Source organism: Cyprinus carpio, chromosome B7, assembly GCF_018340385.1.
Source record: "Cyprinus carpio isolate SPL01 chromosome B7, ASM1834038v1, whole genome shotgun sequence".
Lineage (NCBI taxonomy): Eukaryota > Metazoa > Chordata > Actinopteri > Cypriniformes > Cyprinidae > Cyprinus > Cyprinus carpio.
The window spans coordinates 35,645,495-35,658,594 of record NC_056603.1 but is presented as its reverse complement, the minus strand read 5'-3'; the positions used below and the strand labels follow the sequence as shown (position 1 = coordinate 35,658,594).

At 35.5% G+C, this 13,100-nt stretch overlaps 1 protein-coding gene across 1 annotated transcript in view; it reads right to left on the bottom strand.

The window, feature by feature from the left end:
* LOC109057566 (ankyrin-2-like) overlaps positions 1-13,100 on the bottom strand; it is an 81,777-nt gene that overhangs the window by 33,246 nt on the left and 35,431 nt on the right. Inside the window, 17 exon segments of the mRNA XM_042728440.1 lie at positions 756-809; positions 1,009-1,081; positions 1,189-1,287; positions 1,484-1,582; positions 1,766-1,864; positions 1,945-2,043; positions 2,720-2,917; positions 3,058-3,159; positions 3,664-3,762; positions 4,781-5,023; positions 5,398-5,496; positions 5,833-5,931; positions 9,400-9,498; positions 9,587-9,784; positions 10,656-10,754; positions 12,061-12,159; positions 12,426-12,524. Of these exon segments, the coding sequence (XP_042584374.1) occupies positions 756-809; positions 1,009-1,081; positions 1,189-1,287; positions 1,484-1,582; positions 1,766-1,864; positions 1,945-2,043; positions 2,720-2,917; positions 3,058-3,159; positions 3,664-3,762; positions 4,781-5,023; positions 5,398-5,496; positions 5,833-5,931; positions 9,400-9,498; positions 9,587-9,784; positions 10,656-10,754; positions 12,061-12,159; positions 12,426-12,524 (1,957 nt within the window).

Below are 13,100 nucleotides of genomic sequence, written 5' to 3'. Positions count from 1 at the left end.
AATAATAACAAAAACAAAAATTACTAAAGTTACTTAATTACTAAAAGTTTAAAACATGAACAAAAACTCCACTAGTATGATACTAAATTAACTGCTTAGTAACACCTACTTCTGCCTAGCAATAGTCATAGCTATTACTGGGATATTGATGTGTTTTTAGAGGGCTGGTTTTGCCAGGATGTGACACTAAAAGGTGATATTTATAAATCTAATGCCAAAATATTACCAGCCATGCCTTAATTGGGTCAGTATGTACACATTTTACAATTTTTACATATTTTACATATAATTTTAACTTCCAACTGGGAATTATTTGACCTTTTTAAAGAAGAATTTTGCTATTTTCAACTTATAAAAAAACACCAATGTTTAGTAGACTGCTTATTAACTTATTGGCTGCCCTACAATTCCAATAAATTACAGCAACAATAAAACAATAAATATAATTTTTTTTCATTATGTTTCATGAAAAATCATTAACCACTACAAAGTCAAGTCAAGTCACCTTTATTTATATAGCGCTTTCAACAAAAAAGATTGCGTCAAACCAACTGACCAACATTAATTAGGAAAACAAAAAAACAAAGTTTAGACAGTCATTTAGTAATATGGATTTAAAAGTAGCCAATTCCATCATGCCACACACACTTCCTGCATATACAGTACAACTATTATTAATATCAATAAAACCTGCAAGATCATTAAGAAAGGTTGAGCTTTTACACCACACCAATCCATGCTCTGTCACTCTATACCTTCAAAATCAATAGAGTCATCAGACATAGCCCCATCATCTAGCTGTCTTGGAACTGCAGGAAATTCCATGTTAATACACATTAGAAACTAGAATACAACTAAAAAATCTGTCAACATATTACAAGTGAAAACTTCAGACTTGCCAACATACTTGAGGAAATATTCCAGGACTGAGTGAGTGACTGACTGACTGATTAAATAAAGGAGTTAATAAAATAATAAAGCAATAAAATAATTATTTGTCACACTCACCCTCTTCGTCAGACACATCAAGGACTTCTGTCATGGTCTCTGGCACATTTAGCTTGTGTTTCTCTGTCACCGTCTACATAGAAACAAATGTGTTTTTTGTTTTTGTTGTTAATAGTTCAAATCCAAAACGCACATATTTTTATGAACTTCATATGAATGCACATTCTTGGGTAAACTTACCGTTGTTGTAGTGATAATTTCCTCTGTGACTACCCTCAGAGTGTCAACCACAGAAATGTAACCAAGGCGACGTGCGATGGCAAGAGCGGTGTTTCCATTCTACACAGTAGAGGACATAATATCAACAACAAGATTAGACATTTGCTTTCTTTTTCTTTGAAGCTGTTTTTTCCTTTTCAGGGGAACATGTATTAAAAACGTCTATAGGGTCCATTTTATGCTGATTTTATTGAATAATGTTTAAATGGAGTGCGCGTTTGTATGTTTGTGTGTGACTGTGTTTATATTTACTCACCACAGTGATGGCATTGGGCTTGGCTCCATGCTGGAGTAAGACATTAATGATGTGTGTGTTGCCTTGTTGTGCAGCCTGGTGTAGAGGTGTGTAACCATTCTGACAAGAATACAAATGTTATATTTCAGAATATGCCAATAACACATTGCAATCTTTTGTCTAATTAATACATTTATGTGGAAATCAATTTATGCTGTGGTTATATAGTTATTTTTGATTTATTTAAATATAAAAAGGTCTTTATATTAATATTAATATTAAAATTCATATATTAAGAAATACCTTTGTTTTAGCATTGACACTTGCCCCACTCTTCAACAGAAAATTAACCATCTTTGCATTTCCGTAGTGACAGGCAACAATAAGAGGTGTGTATCCCAACTGAAATAAAGATCATATTATTAGCATCGGTGATAGTTATTGGGAAAAATGTCTTTGGGATATAATAATAATCTTCTTACTTTTGTTTGTTGGTCAATGTTGGCACCGTGCTTAACTAAAATCTCACCAACACCTACTTTGTCTTCTTGGGCAGCAAGATGAAAGGATGTAAGTCCACTCTGAGAAAACATTATAAATAATAAGTGAGCCAATCAAACCAGAGACATTTACACAACAGAGCTGGAGTTCATCATCACAAAAAATCTGAAATAAAGTTTGTAATAGTCTTGACCTTAGCTATTCTTAAACAAATATAGGGCTTATAAGTGAACAAAAAGTCATGCACAACACACATCCATCAAGAGGTCAGATTAAATGGAAGATCGGCTGTTAATAGTTACAAAATGGCTTACCTGTTCTTCCATTTTCTTTTGTCATGTAAAACCTCAGTTTTACATACATGACCACATGAGTATATAAAACTATTCAAAAACACACAATTGTTGCATTGCTTTGTCCCATTGTTTATTTTTTGCTTGTTTGTTTGTTTGTTTGCTTGTTTTTTTTGCTCTTCTGTAATGTTAATTATTCCACTAGATTCATTTGATTTTGTATCTTTGTCTTATTTCAAATGTATTATGATTTATTGTGATAATGTTTCAAACTATGGAAACACAAAAGACCAGATAGCTAATTTTATTCTATTTCAAAGTGATGGAGAGCATATTTAATTATCATTCAATGTTTTTAAAATGCCTAATGCAATTTTGCAAACTCTGCCTTAAATGTCTTTTTTACAATGTTTGAATTTATTTGATATTCGCTGTTATTTGAAGTATTTTTATAATAATTCACCTTAGTGGGAACATTGACATTAGCTCCTCTTTGCAGAAGCAGAGCTGCCATCTCACTGTGTCCCTCTTGGGAAGCCAGATGGAGCGGCATCACACCCTGTTTGGTCTGGATGTTGGTCTCAGCTCCGTACTGTAGGAGTGTTGTAGCTATTTCCATTTGATTCTTTTTTGCTGCTATATGAAGGGGAGTGTATCCATTCTACATAAACAGAGAAAAGACACAGAGGACAGTTAGGCTGGTGAAGCTACAGAGAGTTTGCTAGAGAAAAAAGAAATGTTAAATTAAATTGCAAAGAAAAAAAGGCATGTCATATATATTTTACGATGACATCATCTCACCTTGGCTGTGGCATGGGGAGATGCTCCTTTGTCCAAAAGCAGGAGCGCCACCTTCTGGTTATCATAGTGAGCAGCAACATGTAGAGGAGTAAGACCATTCTGCTGGGATGATGGCCAGTGCAACATGATTAAGGGAGAACTGTTAGCATTGCAAAAAGCATTAAATCAAATCTGATGACACATGGAATATTTGATGAAAAAGCAGTGTTAACAGGGATTGTTATAGCGCGGTAAGTTTGAAAGTAAAGTTATCGTCTATATTAGAGTGCAAGCTCGAGAGCAATCAAAACCTGGTTCCTTATCAAAGAAAAAAGGAAGAAAACAATGTTGTTTCTTTTTCTTAACAAAATGTTATCAGTAATGAAACAATGCTTACCAGTACTCTTGCAGTCAACATAGCCTCAATGTATTTCTTTTAAACAACATTCCAAAAATTCTATGAATTAGGCTAAAACCAGTCATGTAAATATATATATATATATATATATATATATATATATATATATATATATATATAATAAATGAATAAAAAAACTGCACTTAATCATTTTGTCTTAATCTTAAAATTTGCAAAACAGATTGTCAGTTCAGTTTGCTTGTGCCTACCTTCCCAGCAATGTCAGGGGGTGCCCGTCGCTGTAGAAGTAGTTTTGCCACATCCAGGCTACCGTATTTTGATGCCACATGTAATGGTGTGAACCCTTTCTGTAAATATTTAAATGCAAAATACAGATAAATCAACTGATCCTTGTCAAACATAACAAACTAACTAGATGTATATTACATAATACACAATACTAATATATACTTAGTATAAACATATTCAAAACAGAAAATCATTAAAAACTAATAATATAACATTTTAAAGTAAGCCACAAATTACTGTAAAATTATTACAATAATTTTTTCTATCAGCTACTGTACTGTCAGGTGGACAATTGCCATGGGCCCTGTGAGAAGATGGGCAGACTAAATATGTTTTGAGATAGATGAGTGTATAGAGCCCACAATTTTGTACTGGGTCCAGTGAATTGAAGCAATAGCTCTGGCTGTCAAACAGTTCTGCTTACTCTTTACTATATGATTCAGATGTAGTTTTTGGTACTGTCAGCAGGAAGTGACAGTGAATCCTTCTGAACATAGTACTTTCTAGTTAATGTGGACTAATACCACAATAACTCAGTGGCAGTAACAATAACCGCAGTATTTTTACTATATCTGTAGTTATAGTTAATAACAGTTAATAATCCTTGAAAATAATAATAACTTGCAACATCTACATATCTGACACCTTTCCAACAGTGACTATTGATTTTGACATCAATATACAGTATTTTTTTTTTCTTTTTCACTTGCTGTGTGTCAAGTAAGGGTGACTATTGATTTTGACATCAATATACAGTATTTTTTTTTTCTTTTTCACTTGCTGTGTGTAAATCACTACAGGTACATGTAAAATCTTTTTTTTTTTTTTTGTCATTACACTGTATTATTTTCTTGCATTTTATTAGCCTCTGACCAAAAGCTACATAGGGATTACCCACTAGATATTTAATACAGTTTGTCTTCTTCAGTAGACAATACCTTTTGCAGATTCTACATAATGTAATTATAAAACTTAAATATATTTTAGATTCATTCACAATGATACTGGTTTTAAAATAGATTTTTTCAACAGTGAGGTGAAAAGGTTCTCTGGCTATTAACCTAATCTATCACTAACCTTGGTAGCTAAAGACTCCCAGTGAGCAATCATGGGTAGAGGTTAACCGCCCATTGCCTCAAGCAGACACAGCACTGAACGAGTAACGTAGGCTGTTCCCAGATGTCCCTCGCGTGCAGCGATATGAAGGGGTGTGTAACCATTAATGGTTGCTGCATCTGGATGAGCCATGTGTTGTAGCAGGAGCTGGACAATCTCTGTCTTACCCAGACGAGATGCAATGTGAAGCGGAGTCTGATCCTCCTGATGGGTGAGAAGTGTGATATTGGTACATAGGTGCATATAGGCACATTTTGAGTAAACACTGTGTTAAAGTTATAAGTTTAATTTCAGCAGTTTGGTGTATGTCTCATCTGTTGTCATTAAATTGTATTATTTATGGGCTAAGTATGTGCATTTTATTAGCCTCTGACCACCCTGCTCTCACAGACTCTTAAAAGCTTATAGTAGTTACCCACTACTTTTGACATTGTAATACAGTTTGAATACCTATTCTCTCTCAAATTAATACTTTTGACATTGTAATACAGTTTGAATACCTATTCTCTCTACTTTTTCACAATATGCTATTTTCACAATATGCTAATTTTTTGAGAAGGACCTGGCCTTTATCTTACCCTTGCTCTTGCATCCACCATGGCTCCATTCCTCAGAAGACAGCGAACAACTTCCATCTGTCCAGCACGGGCAGCCATGTGCAAAGCAGTCTCTCCACGTTAGAATACAGAGAGTGTATTTAATGCTCTAGACCAGAGATTTTTTCTTAGCTTAACCTCCACGGTTTAAATAATTAAAACACAAAGTGGGTTTCGAAAGGTAGGCTTAGGCATCTTCATTATCTTACCTTTAAGCCAGAATTAAAAATATGTTTAAAATGAAAAGGCATTTCTAGAATGCTTTGCACCAAATTCATGTTTATTCAGTGTACTCATGGATATTACTTAAATATACTGTATATTTATGCATAGATTTATTAAGCTCTATGTGTAAGGCATGCTGTGCCTGCAGAACAGTTTGACCATTTTTAAGGTTTCATGATGGAAGACACTCACTATATTGCTAACATCAGGGGAGGCTCCATTCTGCAGTAGTAAAAGAACAATGTTGAGGTGACCCATGAAGGCTGCCACGTGGATTGGTGTGAGACCAGACTAGAGAGAAAGATAGATGAAAAGATGACAACAACATCAGTCTAATTATCTAAATCAAATAAATCATCAACACACATCATCTACTAAGTGCTTCTACCAGTTAAGCACAACATGCACATATGAATATTAAGTACATACTGGTATTGTTATACAATTAACAAAAAGCAAAAAAAAAAAAAAAAAAAAAAAAAAAAAAAGGCCTCTTACACTAGCTTGCTAAAAAAAACAACAACCTTATTTTGTGTACTGAGTTAGGCTAACTGAGACTTGTCATAGCACTTGCATACTGCTCTTTTGTTGATTTTGATTGCTTCCATTGTCCTCATTTGTAAGTCACTTTGGATAAAAGCATCTGGTAAATGACTAAATGTAAATGTATTGTGATTATATTGATATACAGTATTGATCAGTAAAATGAATAGACCCAAAACAGATCTATTGTGTTCTGAATATATGTTTTTCTATGCTGACTGTGCATGAAAAAATTATGGAATTGATCAGAATGTGCTAAAATAATATATTTATTAGTAACTTTGAGTTATGTATGTAACCCTTGTTCCCTGAGCAAGGGATAAGAAGCTGCGTCAGTAGCTGACACTATGGAAACATTTGGTCAGTCATAAAATGGTGATTTTGTCCAAATTTCCAGTAAGTCATAAATCAATTTCCTATTCAAACGTGCAGAAACAGGATGGCATACTGTTCTAAAAAACCCATCAGGACACATTTGGCAGAAGTCTCCATGCTGGCAGATGGACAGAGAGAGGTGTCAGGTGCTCTGTCACTGAAACCTGTGACATAGGGCTCTGAATGGCCAAGTGTCTGTCTGAGCCTAAATGAGGTGACACGATCACCTGAGAATGTGCTGGAGCGAAAGAGCCTGCAACGTCTTGAGCCCAGTATGAATGATCGGGCACTGCTTGATGGAAATACAACACCGCAGGCATATGGGAAGAGGCATAACTCCTAAGGGGCCAGTGGGCTACACTCCTTTTCCTTACCAACAGTTCAGGGATGATTTTCTTGAATCAAAGACCAGGAAGACTTATCAGACAGGTCAATGCCCAATACATGGTTGCTGGACACACCCCAGCCTTTTGGAGGGAGAGGGCAGACCATATCAAAACTCCTCTGCTACTCTTTATGACACTGGAGCAAATTGCAAATTGCAAGAACAAACCTGCAGACATTACCAGGGCTGGACTGGGACAAAAAAATCAGCCCTGGCATTTTTTGGTCCAGGCGGCCCACCACCACTTCGATATATATATGTGTGTGTGTGTGTGTGTGTGTGTGTGTGTGTGTGTGTGTGTGTGTGTGTGTGTGTGTGACCACTCCACTATACCAGTCAAAAGTAATTTTAAACAGTAAGATTTTTAGCATCATTACTCCAGTATTATTTGCTGCTCAAAAAACATTTATTATTATTATTATTATTATTATTATTATTACTATTATTAGGTTAAATACAGCTGAGTGGATTTTTTTCAGGTTTCTTTCATGAATAGAAAGTTCAGATTTATCTGAAATATAATTTTTTGTAACATTATAAATTTATTTATTTTTTTTTTTTATCAATTTAAAGCATCCTTGCTAAATAAAAGATTTATCTGAAATATAATTTTTTGTAACATTATAATTTTATTTATCTGAATGTTATATGTATAATGTTACAAAAGCTTTTTATTTCAGATAAATGCTTATCTTTGGATCTTTCTATTGGATCTTTCTTACTGGTAGTGTATGTATGTCACATCTTGTTTTGGATAAGAATAAAACGTCAGGTCCAACAATATTGTGTCTTTTTAAATTTAAATCTAGCTTTATTCGCATTGGCCCATGGAAACCTCTATGAACACTAGGGTGACGATGTCCTGGCCAGGATTTCTATATTTCTATAATATCCAGGTTTTGGCTTTGGTTTCCTGTTTTCATACTTAATGAAGATAATGATCGTTTGACCAATAACATGCAGACACTGTACGTAATCGACCAATTGTGGTGCGTGAGAAGGTGAGATCTACAGAGTACATTCAACGAGATGCAAATACGTGTACATATTAGTGTTCGACTTGAAGCAGCACTGAGGATACCGATCGGTGTATCACACTGAAGTACCGTGAGAGTGATTCAAGAAGCCGTCTGCTCTCTAGAGCTCTCACGGTACTGGGACAATTGGTCTGTGCAGCGCAAACAAAGACAAAACGTGGATATTTTAGGCAATATAGAAATCCTGTCCAGGACGTGTCCTGAGAAAATGGCACGTTTGGTCACCCTAATGAATAACACTTGAATAAAAATCGCAGTGGACGAATTTACATTTTTCTTAAAAAGTATACGTATTCTACACTCATGGCACGCACACACATTAGGATAGGAAAATGCCCAGTATGCCCGATTACCAGTCCAGCCCTGGACATTACAAGCTCTCAAGTGTGTAAAGGAATGAACTGCTTGAAAATAGCTGAGTGCTGTTTTCTTGATGACAGATAAAAGCACAGACAGAGACACTGGACAGGGGCATTGAGCAAAAAGCTCTTCTTCTTTTTTTCTAATCTCTGTGAGATTTAGCCACAGATGCCTCTTTGTCGCAAAACAAACCTGCAATGGAGAGACTGACTGTGCAAACCATATGATTTGTGAGTAGAAGAGATAGATCAGCAGAACGGCGATGTTTGACTATTTGTGGGGTAACAAACCTGCAATGTAAAGACATCCTCTTAGCATGCCTGTAGTACTGCCATGGCCAGCAGCCATGTAGGACTTGCTAATCAGGAAAGATGTAGTCCTACAAGGATTCGATGGAAAGGTAGGTTTTGTTTTCAAAGATAGGACCAATGACAGTGATAAATTTCCTAAGAAAGGAAATAACCTTTGAAATATTCATATACCCTTGCTTCACTAAACCTATGATGGTGGTAAAGTCAGAAGTAGCCAGATTAGTGATACGATCTGAACAGCTGCTTTGAAGATCTTGATGACTCATTATGATAAATCTAGAATGTGGATGCAAATTACAACCAAGCAGAAAGCACTCATCCAACTTGGACTGCTCTCCCTGCTGGTCAGTATCTAGCCAGTTCAGCTTTAGCCTGTCCAAAGCACATGAAACCACCTTAGTAAGTTCTTTAAAGGCAAAAGAAAGCCACCTCAGAAACAGATTCTGATCTTCCATTCATCCTTAAAAATAAAGTGAGCCAAGAGCGAAGCACTTTTAACTCAAAAGTTGTCACAGTGCACAAAGTCAGAAATGCCAGTGACGCTTGTGCAATCTGAGTGAACCTATGAAAGGGAAATGCAGGGCTTTCTGAGAAATTCTGCACAGATTCTATGCAGGCTTAATGAAGATTCTGGTAAATCACTAAACTGAATAAATAACTGAAACTTTGTAAATACATATTATTATATCAACTGAGACAAAATACCTCCATGCTGTTTGTATGGGAGTGGTAGTCTCTGTGCTCATACCTCAGTGATAGCTTGAATGAATGCTCCATACTTGATCAAGAGCTCCATCACTTTGACTCTGTTTTTCTTACAGGCAATGTGTAGAGGAGTGAAACCATTCTAAAAAGAAGCAAACAAGCAAGAAAGTGTAAGATTATTAAAAACTTTATAGAGGAAACAGGACCAACAATAAGAAGAATGCATGTACCAATGCTCGAGCATTCGGGTTGGCTCTCTTGTCTAATAGAAGTTTGGTAACTCTGTAGTGACCACAGTGGGCGGCAACATGGAGGGCTGTCAGGTAGTCCAGTGTGACATCATCAACAGGTGCCTTGTGCTGCAGCAGGTGTTTGACACACTCCACATGGTCACCCTGCGCTGCCATGTGGAGTGGAGATAAACCGTTCTAGACACAACAAGAGTAAATTAAAAAAAGAAAGTATGAGAAAACGTTATAATTGACACATCACAAATGAGTCTGTATGTGTTTGGTAATGTAAAACATTTTTAAACTTTGAAACTTTAGGAGAGACAAAAGAAAACTGGTATGTGAGTCGTAGTGTAAAGTAATGCATGACATTATTAAGTAACTCTTACTCAAAGTAACTAACAAGATTTTTCAGCATTTAGAATTTAATTGAAAAAAGTTAAATTGAAATTAATAAAAATTAAATTAAATTAAAATAATTTCACAAAGTATTTCATGTTTAACAATACATATTATCAGAAACACAACACCATATCATTAGATAATATTAATAATCCAATTTTTGATATGCCTTTCAAAATTTGCATTTATTTAATTTATGTTACTGTGTTGATTTTTTAAACGGCTATTTCTTTAATATTCCCTTTGTGTTAATTATTTTAAGCAAATGATCATGCTATTCTTGAATTCACTTTTTCTTAAATCAGCTGGTTGAGGCAATCTCTCCTCCAAAACAATAGTACTTTTTTTTGCATGCATGCATGCATTATGCATCATTAGATGTTGCACTGCTTACAGTGTTGACAGTTTTGGTGATTTTGGAGTGTGTCTTTGTACTGTACATGTTGCAGTTTATACAAAATGTCATGTTATGGGAAGGGAAAGATTTTCAAAGCTATAACAGACATTACTTAGTAATTTAGGTATTAGGGTGTAATTTCAAACAGTAACATAAAGCTTTACCCTTTACATTCAACAACACATTACAGTTAACATCCAGAATTTATATTTATTATTACACAAAAACAATAGCATGTTATATTATAAAAGTCATCATTTCGATAGCTACCTTGGTTCTGGCCAGCATAGGGGCTCCTCTCTCCAATAAGAGCTCCACTGCTGTGTCATGGCCACTTCTTGCTGCGCAGTGTAAAGGTGTGAGGCCATCCTGCAACACAGACATTCTCACCTTAAGGTCTCATCAGTAATTTAATTACAAAGCACTTTGGAACTCGAAAAACCTCACAAATGTGACGTTATCTACATGTACATTCTCCTCAACCCCCACACTCTCAACCATAGTCTCTCTCCTGTGTCTTTTATAGTAGTGTATTCATCATTGCTTATAGCACATAAAAAGCACTGCTGAAGTCAGTAACAGCAGAGCGTGAAAGGGGGGTGTGTGTCTGTGTGTGTGTGTGTGTGTGTAGGATGATACATCAGACACTGCAGGAGGGAGACTGCAGAAGAAAGGGACAGAACACAACCAGCTGGACTCCACACTGCAGTCAAAATCTGAAGAAGAACACAGCCAGTCATGGCTTTAATCAGACCACACACACACACACACACACACAAATACACACAGCTACAGTGACTCATCATCACTGGTGACTGCACATAGGAATTGTGGTTTCCCCTAATATAAAGTGTACAATTCAGGCAAAAACAAATGTATGTGTATTTGAATATAGAAATACATTATATCTGTAGCATTTTAATATTTTGGCAAATTAAAGCCTATAAAGTTTAACTGGATGATGTAATTAAAATGGGATTATAACAATGCATGTAACAAAGGCTTTAAATACATCTGACTGCTTATTAGATCATCTGGATTGAGACTTTCAATTATTGAAGGTTCCAGTAGGCCTTTCCGTGATGATTTTGCATGTTTTTCACCTGTATTTGCAAGGGTTTCCTTCAGGGGCTCTGGTTTTCTGCACAAGTCGAGGACATGTAATGTCAGGGGAACTGGTGACACTAATTTGCTTATCGATTCAGAGTGTGAATGTGTTTGTCTGTGTTAGCCCTGTTATGAACTGGTCATCCATTCCCTCCATTTGGCCCAAGACAGCAGATAGCAAATGCAAGGTTTATTTTAATAATTTATTTTATATTAGTTATTTATTTTCATTTTCATATTTAAGAATGATCATCCTGTGTAAAATGTGCCAAAACAATGTGCTAATAATTTTGCTGTGGTGCAGACAGGAGCAGCCAAAGTAGAGAGAGAGTTTCTTAATTTCAGTAAGTAATTTTTACTGTTTATTAAGTAGTTTGACATGAAGCAGATTACACTTTTAAGAGCAACTTTTAAAAAACATAAATTCATAAATTAAATCTAATCATAGCATACCTTTTTTCCATTGCTAACTGACATCTAGCTTATATCAGACTCGTAAAATGGTAGCCATCTCAGCTATGTGTATGAAGTATGGACAAAACCAAAGTGCTAACAAATTGTTACTAACCCTTGTTTTGGCATCAATCTGAGCCCCTCTGTCCAACAGCAGATGAACCATATTAGTGTTTCCCCTCTTAGACGCTACGTGTAGTGGCGTGATCCCATTCTGTACAGACAAAAGAAACAAATATTTAAAAAAAATACATGTGCTGTCTTTAGAAATTAATTGAGCTGAGAATCATCTGTATACGTTTTAATAATAATTTCCGTAACTATATAATGTCAGATAGTTGTTAACTTTGGTCTCAACTCTCATCAGTTTTATGTTGTTTTATATTTGTTAACTTTGGTCTCAACTCTCATCAGAAAAAAAATAAATAAATTTAGGAAGTCAAGCTCATGTACATGTATGTAAAAGCTGTAAACACTCACCCTTGCAGTGAAGTCCACAGCAGCCCCTCGATTGAGGAGCAGTGTTGCAACATTTACGTTTCCATAGTGAGCAGCTATATGCAGGGGTGTGAATCCACTCTACAAAAAGAATCAACAAGGGGATGGGGCACAAGAAAAAAATAAAATAAAAAAAACATGAGATATAAGACAACATTCCTACAATGCTTTAGAGCCAAGCTGCCAATAAACACAGATCTGAAAACAGCTAACCTCGCCTATACAACCATGTTAACTTACAATTAAAAAGCTGGTTTCAGATCTGCATTGAGTGGCATCTTCAACTCCAGCCAAAAACTCCAACCCTGACTTTATATTGTTTCAATAGACTACATTAGCATGCAGCAGTCACATAAAAGTACAAAATGGACAATTGTGAAAAGATTGAGCTCATTGTTGCCTCAAAGGCACCTTTGGTCCCATCTGAAGAAGTCTGAAAAGAAACCTTAAACTTGATTTTTGACAACTAACACATAAACATACACATATAAACTTTAAGATTGGTCAAACTCCTAGACACAGGCATGCAAACAAATAAATGTACTAAAATTGCAAATAAATCAACTTAAAATAACAAGAAGCTGTTAACAGAACATAACAAAAGACAACATTTCAGATGACATAGTTTTAGTATAATGAAAACAAGGGGAAAAACAT